This window comes from Nansenia antarctica (assembly GCF_963989245.1).
Source record: "Nansenia antarctica genome assembly, chromosome: 16".
In the NCBI taxonomy this organism is placed as follows: Eukaryota; Metazoa; Chordata; class Actinopteri; order Argentiniformes; family Microstomatidae; genus Nansenia; species Nansenia antarctica.
Genome location: NC_137686.1, coordinates 19,640,836 through 19,658,372, shown reverse-complemented (window position 1 = coordinate 19,658,372; position 17,537 = coordinate 19,640,836). Strand labels below are relative to the sequence as shown.

At 42.2% G+C, this 17,537-nt stretch overlaps 2 protein-coding genes across 2 annotated transcripts; both read right to left on the bottom strand.

Annotated features, from left to right (window-relative positions):
* Window positions 1-761: 761 nt before the first annotated feature.
* rx2 (retinal homeobox gene 2) lies at window positions 762-4,296 on the bottom strand (the record flags this gene model as incomplete). The annotated part of the gene is made up of 3 exons (XM_080546669.1): window positions 762-1,223; window positions 1,471-1,724; window positions 4,002-4,296. 3 exons carry the CDS (start codon window positions 4,294-4,296, stop codon window positions 762-764), a joined length of 1,011 nt encoding a protein of 336 aa, XP_080402795.1.
* Window positions 4,297-12,989: 8,693 nt separating this feature from the next.
* On the bottom strand, window positions 12,990-16,348 carry cplx4c (complexin 4c; the record flags this gene model as incomplete). The annotated part of the gene is made up of 3 exons (XM_080546673.1): window positions 12,990-13,223; window positions 13,678-13,765; window positions 16,191-16,348. 3 exons carry the CDS (start codon window positions 16,346-16,348, stop codon window positions 12,990-12,992), a joined length of 480 nt encoding a protein of 159 aa, XP_080402799.1.
* Between the last annotated feature and the right edge of the window lie 1,189 nt (window positions 16,349-17,537).

Below are 17,537 nucleotides of genomic sequence, written 5' to 3'. Positions count from 1 at the left end.
GCGTTGTTTGGGGGCTGGTGGGGGGGAGGGGGGGGTGATTGTTGGGGCCACTGAATAGGACCTTCTTGGGGCATCTGAGGGCAGCTGTCCATCAGTAGTGAACCGGGGGTTAATCGCTTTAAAAGCTGTAATTAGGTGTTAAGAGGTATGCTTGTCTGCCCAAATTAACCAGCGTGAAAGATTATGCTCAGAGACTTCCGAAAACTTGCTGCATCGGGTTGCAGTCAGGACTCTCATGAGGCGATTCGCATGTTTCAATATGGAACACCAGAACACGAGGAGCACGACACCACTTTATCAATATGGCTACCGGTACTTCTCTGTTCCTAAGCCTCAGTATCCCTTTCTCAAGAAAAGGATGATCGCTTACTTGTTTTTTTCTGTCATACGTACTGTAGAGAGATTATCAATAAAAAATATATACATTTAGGAGGATTCTAGATGTGGTTTGTCTTGTAAAGTCACTATACTATGGTACCGAGATGGTACATTTTATTTTATCCAATTGTCCATTGCAAGTCAGTTACATCCAAAAAATACAAATTGATTGTCGAAGCTTGATTGTCACTCGATTCTTTCTCCAAAGGTCATTGTCCCATTTGGGGAAAAAGATTGTCTCTCCATTTTTCAGACAGGAAGTCAGACAGGAAGCTCTTAAGGTGCCCATGTATCCTCTCCACCAGACCATGAAACCGAGAAACCATTTGTAAACATTCATTCGCTGGAGAAGTTCGACATCCATACAGAGTGTCTCCATTGGATCACATGTGTTGCCAGGTTTTATCCATAGACTGAAGGTGCTCTTTGGCCTTCATCCTCAGTGCTGCGATGCTGGAGCTCCTCTGGTCCACATCTTCCATAGGGTACTTGTCGTTGAAGCTTGGTGGGCACTGGTACGGTGGCGGAGCCATGGACTGCATGGACTGCATGGACTGCATTCCCTGGACCATTCCTGGGGGGGTGTTGAGGTAGCCATGGCTGGTGTAGGCAGGCTGCAGACCCTGCGCTTGGCCCATGAAGCCTGGGATACTGTGCATGGGGGTGGCGCTGGAGAGGGGGGAGGTCAGCCAGGGGTCCATGGACAGAGAGTTGGTCATGGGCCCCACGTTGGAGGGCATGGGGGGGCGGTTGAAGGATAGCATGGGGGAGTCGTGAAGCTTCATGGTGTTGGTGTCCATCTTCTCCTGACGCCTCCACTTCGCCCGCCGGTTCTGAAACCACACCTGGGCGGGGGACACGCGGTACCCAGTGAGACAGGCTTCATTAGTACTGCTACTTGTAAATCATAGTAAGCCTAAAATAATCCATAATGGCTGAAGACAACATTTAACAAGCCAATTCCTCAGCAACATATGAACACATTGATATTGATACTGCACATTTATTCCATAGATTACGGTAACTCTCTGTTTAAATCAGCAACTAAGGGCTACTCACAGAGAGCAGATAGGATAATGAGAGGCTCTATACCTGCACGCGGACCTCTGGTAGGTTGACCTTCATGGCCAGCTCCTCTCGGCTGTATACATCAGGATAGTGGGACTTCTCGAAGGCGCGCTCCAGCTCGTGCAGCTGGTAGGTGGTGAAGGTGGTACGGTTCCGCCTGTGCTTCTTCTTGGGGCCGTCTTCCTCGGGGGGCTCAGGAGACTTCCCATCACTGTCCACATCCTTCTGAAGGTCACTCATCTCCCCATCACACTTGTCGTTGGAGAAAAGGCCAGACTCTGAGGGTGTGAAATAATGAGAGATCAGATTTAGCCTATGTATCTGCCTCTAACATGTTTCACTTCATATGGGTAGAAAGGAAATGTTCATTGTCCTGTGGTGGATAACGTAGAAAGTGAATGATGTTCTTAGTAAAGCTGTATGACATAACTTTCAGTACTATGGACAGCGCCCTCTGGACAAATCATTTGCTTTGGTTGTGTATATTATTTAATCGCATTCACCTGAGCATTTCAACAAATTTAAATTCCTATTCTTTTTTTTTCTTTTTCTTTTTTTATGAAACATGCTTCACTTTTCCCTATAGGAATTCTAAATGCAACACAAGATGCAGGACTCTACTGGATTTCTAGGAATTCTGTGAAACGCATGATGATTTCTAGAGAAGGGTTCAGTGAAATGCATCATGCGTTTCACTGAATTCTTGTCTAGAAATCCAGTAATCCTACAGAGGCAGATGTTACCTGCTACAGTACCTGTTATACCTTAGAGTCCTGCATGCCCAGTCCTAATCTAACAAGTCTCACCACATGTGGTGGGTCAAATGCTTGTTAATTAACCCATTACATCCACTGGTCATTAGATCATTGGCTTGGAGAGAGAATGCAAGGGCAGCAATGGTCACTGCTGCGCTGTAGTAATACGTAACATGTCAAGTCTCCCAAGCCGGCAAGTGCTTATCGGGCTGCTTGAGGCTACAGAGTGGCTCATCAGCTAATATCAGACCCCCAACGGTAAAATTATGGCATCCGTTACGGCACTATTAACCAATGGTATATCACTTATGATTAGCTAACAGTCGACATGCTACTAACAAACCTATGTAGGAATACCATTGGTAGACCGATGATTGGCCGGTGAAACCCATAACACCGATATGTAAAGAACCATCCTTCAGTCATTTGAGCTAAATATACAGCTCAGTAAAAAGGTGGAAAGATTGTAACAGGGAAATGGAAGAGAGAGGCAGAGGAGTGGTAAGAGAGTGGCAGGAAGATGGTGGCAAAGGAGCGGAGAGGACGGCTTGTGAACAGCCAGAGCAGTGTGCCACCAGTGGACTGACTCAGGGTCAACTTCCTGTGTTCACTTGGTGGTCCTATCGTTGACTGATATGAATGCTTGACTAGCTGATGGCAGTGTGACAACGGACTACTGTTTGTAGCACTGTTGGGCCATTGTAAAGTCGATGAGCAACATTGTGCCAATGTGACAGATTTTGCCGATAGGGGGCCGCTGATTCTGCCGACAACGGACCACTCATGGGTCACCACAAGCTGGCTAGCTAGGTCTTGATCTATGTTGAAAGAGTGTCGACCATGTTGACGAAAGCCCCTTGTGTCTTCAACAGTTGTACTTGCCTCTTTTTTCCGATCAAAAGTTCTGAGAAAACATTTGAACCATACTACCAGAACAAAAACCAGATCTAAAACCTACACTGTGATAGCTTCTAATATATCAATAATATACCAATAACAATATCCATTTCTCATTAACCCCCCATTGACCCTTTCCTTCTCATAGTTAACCACAGGTCAAACATTGATGCAATTAAAAACTGGACAAAGTCTTGGATGTTAGAATGTGCCAATATTTAAATCATATCCACCACAAGCAGCAAACTAATTGCAACCGACTGTATGAGCATAGCTTACTTGATGAGACTCACAATTTCAATTAGTTTAGAAAAAGACAGCAAGGCACAGTTTTCACACAAAAAGGTTTTGTAATTTGAAGACAGATAAATGACAGGTTACACATATACATAATAAGTTCTACATATTGTAAGTTATGCATGCATTTGCATACATTTCTATTCCAAATAATTAAAATAGTTTCAGACATATTTTTTAATTGGGAGTCTACTGTAAATACTATTTATGAGAAGAAAAATGACTGCCACTCCCCATCCTCTCATTCCCCACATGCCCATAATAATAAACTACTACTCATGGAAGTGTCAAAGTGGATGTCAATTATCTGGTTACGTTGTGTCAGAGCACTGGTTCTTGATTCGTCCCCCTTTCAGCCAAATCTACATTGAGGACATAGAAGAGGTTCACATTCTTGTCTCTAAGTTTATAAAAGTCTTCTACTGTCATATGTTTTATGTTATGTGTGGATGCCGGGAACAACAGCTTATGTGCATCCTAATAAACTAAACAGAGTGAACAAACTATGGAAAGAATGGACATAATTAGAAACAGAGGGGACAGAGGGGAGACCATGCTACTGGTCTGTGGAGCTATTGTGTCCCATGTCATTCCTGTAGGACTCACCATCGAAGGAGGAGTGCTGTGTGCTGTCACCCAGGCTTGGGAGGTGTCCATAGGGGTCCGTAGGACCCTGCTTCCCTGGGTCGTTCAGACTCTCTGTGTCCACTTTGTGTGCCCCTACTACTTCCCCAACAGGGTTGAGTAAGGGGTCCTGGTCCTTACTGAAGCCCAGTATGACATCGATGCTGTGGACCCTGCCTCCTCCATTCGACCCACCTCCTTTTACCATGTCATGGTAGTGATCTGGAGAGAGGCAGCCATCGTCCACCATTCCCATGGTATCCATTGACAAATGCATCCGAGCCCTTGGTGACTCTCTCTCTCTCTCTCTCTCTCTCTCTCTCTCTCTCTCTCTCTCTCTCTCTCTCTCTCTCTCTCTCTCTCTCTCTCTCTCTCTCTTCTTCAGGGAACACTCCCAGGTTGGACACGTGAAAACAGCAATCCAAATGGTCACTCCTTACTGTAAATGAGTTGAGATTATTTAATCAGAGAGCGAGTTAGGTGAAAGGAGTTGTTGTCCAAGAACAGCTCAATGGGGAGTGGAGTTAGTGTCCTGAAATGTCCTGTTTGGAAAATCGAACAGGGGGAGTTAGAGAAGTTCTTATTCACATTGTATGTGCAAAATGTAGTTTGTTGGCTACATTTAAGAAATGCCACACAACAGCTTATTTTCAGAGGTGTCCTTGAAGCAACAAAATTGTATAGCAAGTTCCCCACATAATATATATAAAAAAATTTGTTTAAATCACACAGGTGTGTAAAACTGTAAATTGTGCCTTTTGGAAAACAGATTGTATTTGATGATTTGATGAAATATGATGATCACATAATATTAAATATTATTAGCATTCCTGCTATAAATTCATTCGATTTGTCAAGTTACACTAATTTCACCAAAAGTTAACTTTGTTCTGTTTCTTTTTCACATTTCCATCAATTTGTATAAATGGATTCATTGTTTAGTTTCGACACACAATTATTGATTTTAAAAATTAAGTTATAGAAGTATAACTCTTTCTTTCTTAAAAATTAAGGTAAATTGTAACTTAATTTACATTAAAGAAAGCTTCTAAATTATCTTATAAATAGAGAGCGACAATTTAGATAGTTAATGACATTATTAAACTTCTTTGATGGCTGGTTGTAAATTGTGATCTGAAATGATCAACAGGTGTTTGAGCCAACCATGCATACTAGGTATAATTTGATGATCATGCCAAGCATTGTTTTAAATAAATGTAGGCTATAGAATTCGGAAATTCTATATTCTGTTTTCAAATACTGTAGCATGATAAATGCCTAGGCTTTTGGCCATTGACAACTAATTTAATAAATAAAGTCTATAAAAAGACATTTCTAGTTGCTTTCTAAATTTTCAAACATAATTCTCTCTTTAGCTTCATAGTTTTCAAAGATGCAATAGATGCATTGATACAACTTACATTTCATTGTAAAACAGTGTTGAAACAAATTCAATCATTTACCAATAATGACATTATTATTATAACAAGTAAGCGAATAGTAATAGAATGTATTGCTAATGGACTTGGATCGAAGTGTCCTTACCTCTCTCCAGGTTGTTGATAGGTTACACTGTCTGCACCCGCTCCTCAAACATGAACCACGAGTGTTGCCTCTCTGTCTTCATCCCTCTCTCTCTCTCTCCCTCTCTCTCTCTCTCTCTCTCTCTCTCTCTCTCTCTCTCTCCCTCTCTCCCTCCCTCTCTCTCTCTCTCTCTCTCTCTCTCTCTCCCCCTCTCTCCCTCTCTCTCTCTCTCCCCCCCTCTCTCTCTCCCCCCCCCCTCTCTCTCTCCCCCCTCTCTCTCTCTCTCTCTCTCTCTCTCTCTCTCTCTCTCTCTCTCTCTCTCTCTCTCTCTCTCTCTCTCTCTCTCTCTCTCTCTCTCTTTCTCCACAAGTCGGCAACTGACAGCGAAGACACTTCCGTTTGCTAAGCACTTGTTTCTGCCGCTATAAACCCTTGAAACCGTGCGCACATTAAGTGAGCAAAGAAATAACTATGTAAACTCAATGGAACAAGCGCATACATGGATGTTCTCCCTCTAAAGTAAAGTCCCTCTCTGACCGTGCAGGACATAGAGGCGTGCGGGAGAATGGAAGTATAACGAAAGGCTTTAAGAGGGGTATTAATTGGAATCCTTCCCCTTTAAGAATGATTGACAGTTGTTTTCTGGGCAAGTAATTGCTCCAAATGTGGCCTGCATTCAGACCGCAGAGGGAGGCCGTGGCTAATGAAGCCATGACAAAAACTTTCTTTCAAAAAATCTATTGTCTAAAAGATAATGGGTCCTACTGAGAGTTTTCGCTAATCCCTTCATTATAGACAATATATGAGAGAAAAGACACAGAGATAGGCTTTAGCTAGACACTAATGGTTGCACACACAGTAAGGACTTGTGTTCATGAAACAAGCTTCATTCAAGTCCTTTAATGTCCTTATCCGAGGATGTTTTGATATAGAATGTTGAAGCTGTCATTTAAAAAGCTATGATGCATAACATGTGTATAATGTAGAATACAATTAGAATAGCCTTATTTTCTCATTTCGATTAATCAAACCAGAGTCAACCTTTTGTTGTGTGTTCATTTGAAATGGGACATAATTTAATTTAATGGTCAATGAGTCACCATGAGTCTTATTATTACTTGATTAGACAAGAGAGAGGCCTTTTCAATACTTCTAGTAAACCTCTGTTATAGGAGGAACTTGATTGGTATTGAAGGGTATTTTGCCCTTTCAATACTTCCAGTAAAACTTGATTGGTAAAACTTGATTGGTTTATGGTTCATAAATGGTTTGTGATAAAGTCAGGTTTGTAAATCGTCAAAACTCACAGTGCATTCATTGATAAACATTGAATTACTTAATTACTTAATTACTTAATTCAATGCAGAAATGATTTGATCATTATATGGGCATTGAATGTGTCATAGTAGATAAAGAGATATATTTAAATGATAGATGGTACTAGTAACTCTTGATACCTGTTACTAGCGTGATATGTTTTAGATACAGTAGATGTGTTTAGATACAACTAGATGTAAATTAGTTTAAATAAATTATCTGGATCAAACCATAGATTCATTTGATATCCACTCCTCTCGGGACACATTGAGGCTTAATCTCACAATAGCAGTCCAGGCCTTTGCCTGCTTGGCCCGGTTCCCTGTCTCTGTACAGCACAGGTGTGGTGGAACCAGAACAGGATCTCTTACTGTAGGCTAGTTTCCCTGCGGCCAGCTGGTCAACCCAACGCTAAGGCAGCTAACTGTCACAGAGATCAACCCTTACCTTAATGAGCCTAAAGACCCTGGAGATTTCCTCTGACCTCATCTGTCTAAAGATAAAGTTTAAGAAGCTCCTCCGGTTCTGTAGGGAACATCCAGCATGGAAAAGTAGTTAAGAGCCAAGGAACAATGTGCCGATCACCACTTTAATTACTTTGTACAGTAATTATGTCCGTTTCCTACCAGTTTGTTCAATTACTGAACACGTTTGTTTCATACAGTATGGTAGAAAGCTAACTAGCTACAGATTATGTGTATGTGAATAAGTGTGTGGGTATTATATACCATGTCAATGAATAGCTGTACATTAAGTAGAATTATGGTTGTTATTTTATTTTAATGTCCTCCATTTAGGGGAGTGTTGGGGAAGGGGGGGGGGCAGGGAGACTAGAAATTATCTGTCGCAAGTGTCGCTACCTGATACTATTTCAATGCTATCTACTCATTTTCAAATCTGAAGATCTAGCTACAGACTGAAATAACAATGTTACTCGTAGGCCTCCATCGTATGTCAGTACGGCTAAGTGGTTAAGCAGCTGATGTTATGCATTTAATACGTTTTTAATGGATTGTGTCTATTCAGTACAGCAATGGCAGCTACACTATTGAATGAAGAGACGGAGGAAAGAATTTTTTTGTTGTGGTACCTATTATCAAATAAATCAGTGCAGGTCAGTGATGCCCACCTTGCTTGTTGCTCCTAGTTGGTGATTCCAATAACACTCAAGCATCAATAACCAGGACATTTTGCCTCAGAAATGCTAGTGTCCCATAGCCTGTACCGCACAATGCTGTAGGCTTACTGTAAGACTACTTATCCAAGACTCTGGAACCTCTATGAAGGCAACATTCAATTTGGTCCCAAACAAACCTACCACAGTACAAGTACAGTAGCTGTTTAATGGTTTTATCAACATACCAAAGACTGTGGGATAATGATAACTACTCTGAACACATTTTCCACTTTTCCCAAGGAAGCACGGAACAGAAAGCCCATTACCCACTTAGAGTTGGACGAGGGTGATGAGCTTTGTTGTCGCTAAGGCAGAATGAAATAACTGACTTGAGAGGTGCACCTTTAGCAAGGCTTTGGCCTCTGTGGCTATGACTACAGGAACTGGGTGAAATTCATGCACTCTGTTCTGCTGTGGCAACTGGTGCTCACAATTTATACAATGAATAATAAAGACGTAGCCTCTGTTGGTTCAATGAGAAAAATGTCTCCATGTTATTGATTAACTGATTGATTGATTGATTGATTTGATTTGGGATTTAAAATAAACGTACAATATAAGATGTATTCAATCCCAGAGGAAAGCTCATGAAAGCATTACTATTTTTTTTATTTCCAATGCAGTCCTCAATGGTGAAAAACAACATTCAATAATGTACTGTACAACAACAGAAAATAAATTGAAAATAAATGATAGCAATCACAATGTCATGCTATTACATATTGTTGCTATTTTTTTCAATGATGTAACTATCACTGTGCTGTGATGGTTTATTTTATTTATTTATTTGCACCCGGGTCTCCCATGTGGCAGCCACATTACAAACATAGCATGATCCATACCCACAGCCTGGGTTGAGCCACAGTGGCAATGCCATTCTCTCTTCTCTTTAGGATACGTCTCATAGGCTCCTCTAAAAAGAGCTTGGTATGGTCTATAGTTTGTCAGTTGATACAGTCGAGAATTGGTATAGTTGGTATAGTTGAAATGTTGATACAGTATGACGGATGTGTCAAACATTGGTTTTTAACACAATTGTATTGATTCTAGGATATAGTGCATACTGTAAGCCTTACAAACTTGCACTTTAAGTGGTAAATCTCTGTTTGGAGTCGTTGCCTAAAGAACAAATGATCAGGACAAATGACCAGCGTCTAATGATCACAAGGTCGGTGGTTTGATCCCCAGCTCGAGGGGACAGCCGATAGCCGAGGTGTCTTTGGACAAGACACTGAACCCCAAATTGCTTTGGATAAAGGTGCTATATAAGTCCATTTACCATACAAATCATGTTTTAGTGTTTCGATGTCTCTTACCACACTCTCCTGACATCAACATTCAGGTTTAAGAACCACTTTGGGTGTTTTGTTGCACTGTAACAGTCTGTTCAATCACATTCAGTGCGTCATAACACATGGTTTACATTCAAACACCATTCAAACACCAGACCTTAGCTTAGGTACAGTACACAACTTGTTTATGGTTTCAAAACGCAATATGTATATTTTGAGTCACTTTCTTCTAACAGTGTAGATGTTCAACTAACTGTCAACAATATTTCAACTAACTATCTACTAACCCTAACTCTAAACTTATCCCCAAACCTGCTGTAACCTAGCCGTAACCATAACTCCTACACTAACCCTACATCTAACCCTAAACGTAACTCTAGCAAGCTCTTGTAACAGAGTTTCACTTAATAGTCTGTTGATAGTTTGAGCAACTATAGATGGTCAACTGTATATGGAATATATACTGTATACTGTATATATCCAAATAAAGTGTGACCGGAGTTTCAAAACTCTTCCTTAATTGTTGGAATTGAAACAGAATTTCCTCCAACCACGGTTGTAAGTACTAGTCTGTAACTATGTGTACCAACAGTGTAAAAGTGGGACATGGAGGACATGTAGCATAATCTACTTCACAAAGCCAGCACACATTATGTTCTGGGCTGGTTAGTTGAGCAAAGACTGAAACAAGCAGTGATACCCACTGGGAGATAATGCCCTCCAAAGTGTATAATGAAGTAATGTTTTAACATAGGCATTTGTCAAGTCATCAAATCATTTTATCACGTTAATATATATTAAGGCTGTCCTTCTTTGCTTGTTTCCTCATTATCCTAATTGAGTACAAATTGGTTAAGATGGTGCAGCGTAGCTATCAAGCTGCTTAGTTTTATCAGATGACAATTTAAGCCCCCCGTGATCCTATTAGGAAGAAAGCAGCTAACGCTTAAAGGCGCTGTGTCAGCTTACAGGGGGGAAAGGGGGATGGGAAGTAACAGGGGCAAGATGGAGGGACATATGATGGAAAGGGAGAGGCTGAGCGACTCTGCAAGTCATGTGACCATGTAGTTAAAGTCACAGAAAAAGCTCCAGAATAATCTCTACTCAGCCATATTTGGTTCATCAAGATCCTCTTTTCCCGTTGGTCAGGGACCCTTGGGCCCCAAGCCTACTGTACAACATCTGAAACTAGGATCTTGTTGTACAAAAAGGGTCTTACCTTGAAAGTCATCAGAAGGAAGAGAGGACACATTCTGCTGCTTAGTTCTAATCTAAGCAGCATCATATTTTCCGTGGCAACTATCTAAATGAAGGGTTCTCACACTGCAAACCGTCACTTCAATCCATATTGTTTGTCGATCAATTTAGATTGGGGATAGTTGTTTATAAAAAACTAAAGGGAAAAAGGTTATAAAAAATGATCTTGAACGACAACCAATATGTATTGAACTAATTATTTGTTCATTGAGTATTGGCTGAGGAGGACCAATGCTGTTGAGATCCCAGAAGTTAATGTGAGATCGCTCCCAATGTCACTGGGTTCAGTCACCATGCTTACCATCGTGTCATGCCAAGAGCATGGTGCAATGACAAGACAGCTAGTAATCTTGTTACCAAACCAATCAAATTACCATGTACCATCCTGCCTTTGGTGTTCCCGTTACACACTGACCCACTTCAAGATGCATGTGCAATATCAAACTAACTTACTGTATCACAACAACCCTGATTACATTATGAAAAATAATCACATTTTGTAAGCATTTTGCAAGAGCAATATTATTTAATATGTTACTTGAGGTCTTGAGTGTGCTTGGCCCCAGGTTTGGAGATGTGCTCCTTTGCCAACATGTGTTGATAACGACATTACCCATGTTTGCTGATACAACTGACCTGGCGGCATACCTGATTAATCGGCCCACAAATCCCTTTTGCTGCCATAGTGTAGTGTAGTGGATTCTGGCCATCATTGATCATGCATATAAAAAGAAAATCAAAAAAACTGTTTACAGAAGAGGCACATCCGCTTGTGAGAATTCTAACATTCTAACATTCTGAATTTCTGATTGGGGATTTGTTTTTTTACAGCCAAAGCTTCATATGTGAGGTATTGTAATGCAGTTGGTGATGTCTAATAGGTGCATGGGCGATGGGCATGGCTTCACGAGAGGGGCCCCTTCAGTTTCGTGCCCCAATAATTTGGATAAATCTGTAACGTCTTGTGTCAAGTCATTTGATCAGATATGAGTGTGAGCCAGCCACTAACCTGAGCTGAATGCGTCATCAGGTGGTCAGCAACAGCATTTGAGTTAAACCTCCCCACCTCCCTACCTACCTACCTACCTAAAGAACTAGCCAGTTATCTATAACCTAGATGTTTTCATAATGTTTGAGCTCTATTTTTGTTAAGTGGCACTCCACTGGCAAGTGGCTCTCCACTGGCAAGACAACAGTCTATGGCTGCAAACACATTGTATGTCGTTAATTATCCAACCTGTGTTGTGACCAAGCTCAAATCGTTTTTTTTCCTCCAATAGTTGTGCCCCCACAGAAATGTCATGCCCCCCTAAGTTACTTTCCTCTGGCGTTGGGCCTGAGTGGTGAACTGCATCCTGGGAGATTTAAACATTCCATACAATTTATGAGATGAAGTATGTCTCTGAGTATGTCCAGAAAATGACATACTCAGCGAGAACATAGAATTCACTGTTAAAAGTGGCCCCTTCTTTATTGAAGACAAGGCAGTAACTGGACATTGTTTGTTTTCTTAATTCTTAATCCCATGGCTCCATTAGCAGAGATGAAACCTTCTAAAACATTGACGTACTTTGACGTAATCTTCCGGTTTGTCACAACAGCCATCAACGAGAGCCCCAAGATCCCCACAAATGCCTCCTCACCCCTCCCACACACACACACACACACACACACACACACACACACACACACACACACACACACACACACACACACACACACACACACACACACACACACACACACACACACACCCTCTGCCTCCCATGTATATTCAGCCTTACCTAGATTAGGCCTGTCCCCCTATGGCACGAACTCTGTTGACCTGTGGTACACATTTCCTCTACTCAAAATCCATTCAGTTCATGCCCCACATTGAGTAGCAACAGGTGAACTGGTAAACTGTCAGCGTCGCCTATATATACAGTATATATGCAAAACAATTGTTATTACTATGAGCAATTGTTTATGAAGAGAACCAAACCTCTCCTGTTCAGGATTTGTGTTTTATTTTCCATTACTATCCAGCAGACAAAAATTGGACAATGTATGCATTTTTAGGCATTCATATTAGGCAGTATTTTTTTTTAATACAAAATAAAAACAGCAGGTAGTGCATTTACAACCCGGACTTACTTTTACACAAGGTACATTTTATACAAATGTTTCCTGTCAGGATATACTGAGCCATTGCTTTTCCCTTTCCATTTAGAATTTACCCAAAGACTACCACCATTTGTACAATTTCTACCGGCAACGGTTTGGCAACGGTAACAGGAACCAATAGGGTGGTAGATAGACCTTATTGAATTCAGAACTGCTTGTTGACAAACTGGTGTCTGAAGTTCACATGGTCTACTGAAGTCTCTGAGGAGACTCGGAGGAAGAGCCTGATGATGACCTTCACATGACGACACACTTCTCCTCTGCGGCCTGCTTCACTTCTGTCAAAGTGGCCTGGGCTTTCGTCTTCATGGCATCCACGTCTACGTTCAGGTTCAGGTTTTGCTGAAGCTTGCCCAGGAGAGAGTCATTGCTCTCCTCCTCTTCCTCATCCTCCTCCACCATCTTGGCAAGCTCCTCCGGGAGGTCTATGTCATCACCAGCCATCTGGATGGTCGCATCGTCTTGAGCACTCTGAGGGAAGGAGCGATAGGAAGTAGAATAGGAAGTAGAGTAGTAGGAAGTAGAATAGACTAATAGAAAGACACAGCATTGTTCATGTAACACACACACACACACACACACACACACACACACACACACATAGAGGACTGACTGTCATGTACAAGGGTTGTGTGTGTAGTGTCCTGTGTACATGTGCTGTGGGCAGTGTGGTGTACACACACACACACACACACACACACACACTCACACACACACACACACACACACACACACACACACACACACACACACGTGGCACATAAGCAGATTCTACAAAACCAGAGTCTGTCTTTATTGTTTTAGAGGAAGTCATTCCGGTCATCGGAGGGTCTGACAGCTCCTTACTTTAGCCTTACTAATATTATTTAACTTGAGTTGCTATAGAAACACATGACATGATCTGGCGGGGCAGGTAACTCCTTACCTCCGGTAGACGGTACTTGTCCCTCAGCGCACACCTCAGATTTGCCCTCTCTGCCTTCTTTGTGAGAAACTCCTTATCTCGCTGAATCCTGCAGGGTAAAGACACCCAGAGTTAGGTATGATATGCATTGATATGAAAGAGATATGAAGGGCAGATAATAATGATGATGATGATGATGAAGCAAGGTCACACAGTGTCACACTGTTTTCCTCAATCTATAACAGTCTCCTCTACAGCATTAGAGTGTGTCCTCATCCCTGTTGGCCCTGTGTGACTGTATGAACAAGTTAACCTCATCCCCTCTGCCCTTCTAGAAGGATGCAATGCATTAAAAAGTCTCCAAGGTCACAGGTGAACAGATGGTTCTGTATTAGAATGTCAATGAAGGTCAGCGGCTTAAAACGTTTAACGCAACCGTATGATCACAACCAGTGGTTGTCAAGGTGACACATTCTACACCAGAGGTAACCAATGACAACCTTATCTGCAGAAGGTCAGTGTACACTTGTGTGTGGCTAGAGATCAGATCGGCTCCGAAATTACGTTTCGTCACCGTGTAGCCATACCCTAAGGCCGAGTTCGTAGGGATGTTTACAGTAGTTACTACCGTAACCTGTGGATGAGTCTGTGACAGCAGCAATAGTTTTTTTAAATATATCTATGGGTATATTTCTTGTGAGTCACAGCACATCATTACTCTGCACATACACACTTCATAGATATCCTAATAGCAAGCTTAGATTTACATCCTGAAATAGTCCCTTGACTATTCCCACCCCTCTTTCTTACCTAATATACATAGCAGTAACGATTAAGGTGTTACCTATGCTATAGTTGAAACAGGTGTCCTACTGGTTGGACAGAAGGGATCAAACTGGTAATACTGGCACCCCCTGGTCTGCCCCATCCTGGAGCACTGAGTAGACTAGTGGGCTTGGCATCTGACCTGCTTTAACCCAAATCCTCCTTTAAGACGGTACTACAGAGGAAAATGTAGATAGGAACATGTGGTCCTCTGTGGTTCAGTTGGTGGAGCATTGTGCTAACAACGCTTCGGTTGTGGGTTTGATTCCCTCTGGGACCATAATATACTGAAAAATGTATGTCACTCACTGTAGTGTAAGTCGCATTGGATAAAAGTGTCAGCTAAATGGCATATATTACATGTACTGTACTGATACCAAACAGACACAATACAATGTCTTAGGGCTAATGCCATTTTATGGATTTTATGGATACGTCAGTAAACTGATCTGAAATGGAGTATGGTGGTGGGAGATTCTTCCATCCTCGATATATCCTGACAAATCTACCTTTAATCTCAATCTAACCTATTCAGGACCTTGGCATTCAAACTCAGCAGCTTTACAGTAATGCTAGCGACGTGAGTCAGACCCTGATCATGTGATCATGTGTCCTACAGTACATACGTCACCATAGAGACTAAGGAGGAGCTTGACCAAGAGGTGTGGTTTACACAGTGACAGGCTTTCTAGAGCAGAGTCCTGCCTGGTTATTATAGCCAGACCCTAATCTGCTGCTCAGGCTAATTTGAGCCCCAGGAAAATAAACCACAGCCGCCACCTTCTAAGCCATGCTGTTCTCTGCAGTAACACAATAGCGTGCACAAGTGCAGACATACACACACTAACAGACATGCGCGAACTCACACAGACATGCGCACACTCACACTCACATATACAGACACGCACGCACTCCTGCACACACACACACACACACACACACACACACACACACACACACACACACACACACACAAACACACATGCACACACACACACACACACACACACACTCTCTCTCTCTCTCTCTCTCTCTCTCTCTCTCTCTCTCTCTCTCTCTCTCAATCATGTATCACACACACACACACACACACACACACACATGCTGACCTGCAGCTCTACACACCCTCCCCTGTCTTAGAGACACACCTGTCCTCAGACGCTAAGTCGTAAATGAGGTTAATCACAGCCACTAATCTGATGTTGTTGATATTATAGACAGCAACTCACAGTATACCTAACACCTATTATATGCACTGAGGTGTCAGAATTCAATTGTTAGGACACTGTTAGGACATGTTATTGTCTACTACTGTGGATAGATCCCTATGAAATGTACATTGCAACATATTATTATATATTATATTATATTATAACATTATATTGCAACATGCAATATCCTTTGTATAATTCCGTCCTTCTGACGTAATGTTACAAATGTAATTAACTCTTGGCTTTCATGACATCTTAGGTTTCTGGCTCAAACTCATGTCACAATGCATATTCCCAAAGCAAGAAAATCAATCTGTTGTCATATGTTTTTCTCTTGATGTACAGCATGTTCCCTCACAACAGGAGTTTATATTTTGACCAGCTTGGCTCACATGCTACATCTGCTATTGATTATCTATTGATTATCTATTGATTATCCATTGATTGGTCCCAGCAGGCACCAGAGTCCTGTAACAGGTGAGGTTTTGGTCTACTCACTTCTCCTCCACCAGTTGCTTCTGGTACTCCTCAAACTCCTCTCTGCTCATGCCTTTGGACTCGGGGGTCTCTTTCCCGTCTCCAGCCACCTTGCCCTCGTCCTCTCCTCCTCCTCCGCCCGTCATATTCTTAAACTTATCCCCCAACATCTGCTTCATGAGGAACGAGGCCATCGCCGCTCTGCTCCTGGATGAGGTCAAGCACCACTACGGGAGGTATAGGTGACCAGCAGGGTACTGGAATGGAAAGGGGGCACGTAACTGTACTGAAATTAAGAGAAAAAAAAACGGATAACGTTGTGTTTAAATCAAAAAGGCTGCAATGAGGTATTGAGAGTCAATGAAAGTTTTCATTTAGAGTATATCCTCTTGGCGTAAGCGTCTGAGTAAATATTGCAGGCTATTGTCTTGGCTATTGTCTCCCAAGGTGAGGGGATCTGGGTGTCACTGTCACTTCTGGCTGGAGTAAAACCGCTCAAGAGATTAGGCTCATTACAGGTAGCCTAGTGACAATGGAGCACCTCTCACCTTGTTGCAAGGTCCTGCAGGTAGCCTGGAGTCACAACAAAGGATTTGTCAGTCACTAAAGCAGGGGTAGTGGCAGAAGAGGGGACAGGTCGGCTGTAACAATGTAACAACCCTGTTGGATATATGGTGCTCTTCACACCGTGCAGATTGTACCGTTGTCAGGAAAATACACTCACTGAACACTTCATTAGGAACACTAACTATATACTGGGTAGGGCTGCTCACAAAACAGCCTCAGTTCTTCGCGGCATTGATTCCACAGGATGTTGGAAACATTCCTTTGAGATTCTGGTCCATGATGACATGATTGCATCACACAATTCCTGACGGAAGATTTCTCAGGTGCACTTTCAAGCTGTGAATCTCCCGTTCTACCACATCCCAAAGGTATTCTATTGGATTCAGATCCGGTGACTGGGAAGGCCACTGAAGAACACTGACCTCATTATCAAGTTCATGAAAGCAGTTTGAGATGAGTTTTGCTTTGTGACATGGTGCATTATCATGCTGAAAGTAACCATTAGAAGATGGGTACATTGTGGCCATGAAGGGATGGACATGGTCAGCAACAATACTCAGATAGGCTCTGGCATTTAAGCGATGATTGATTGGTATTCACGGGCCCAAATTGTGCCAAGAAAACATTGCCGTGGCCTGGGGTGGTCCAGTGGTCTAGCACCGCGGTCTACAGTGCACACATATTATGCCCATGTCGGCATGGATTCGAATCCGGCCCATGCCCTGCTGACATGTCCTCTCTCCCTTCTCCTTAATTTCCTGTCTGTCTTCACTATATCTGTCCAATTAAAAAATGAAAAAT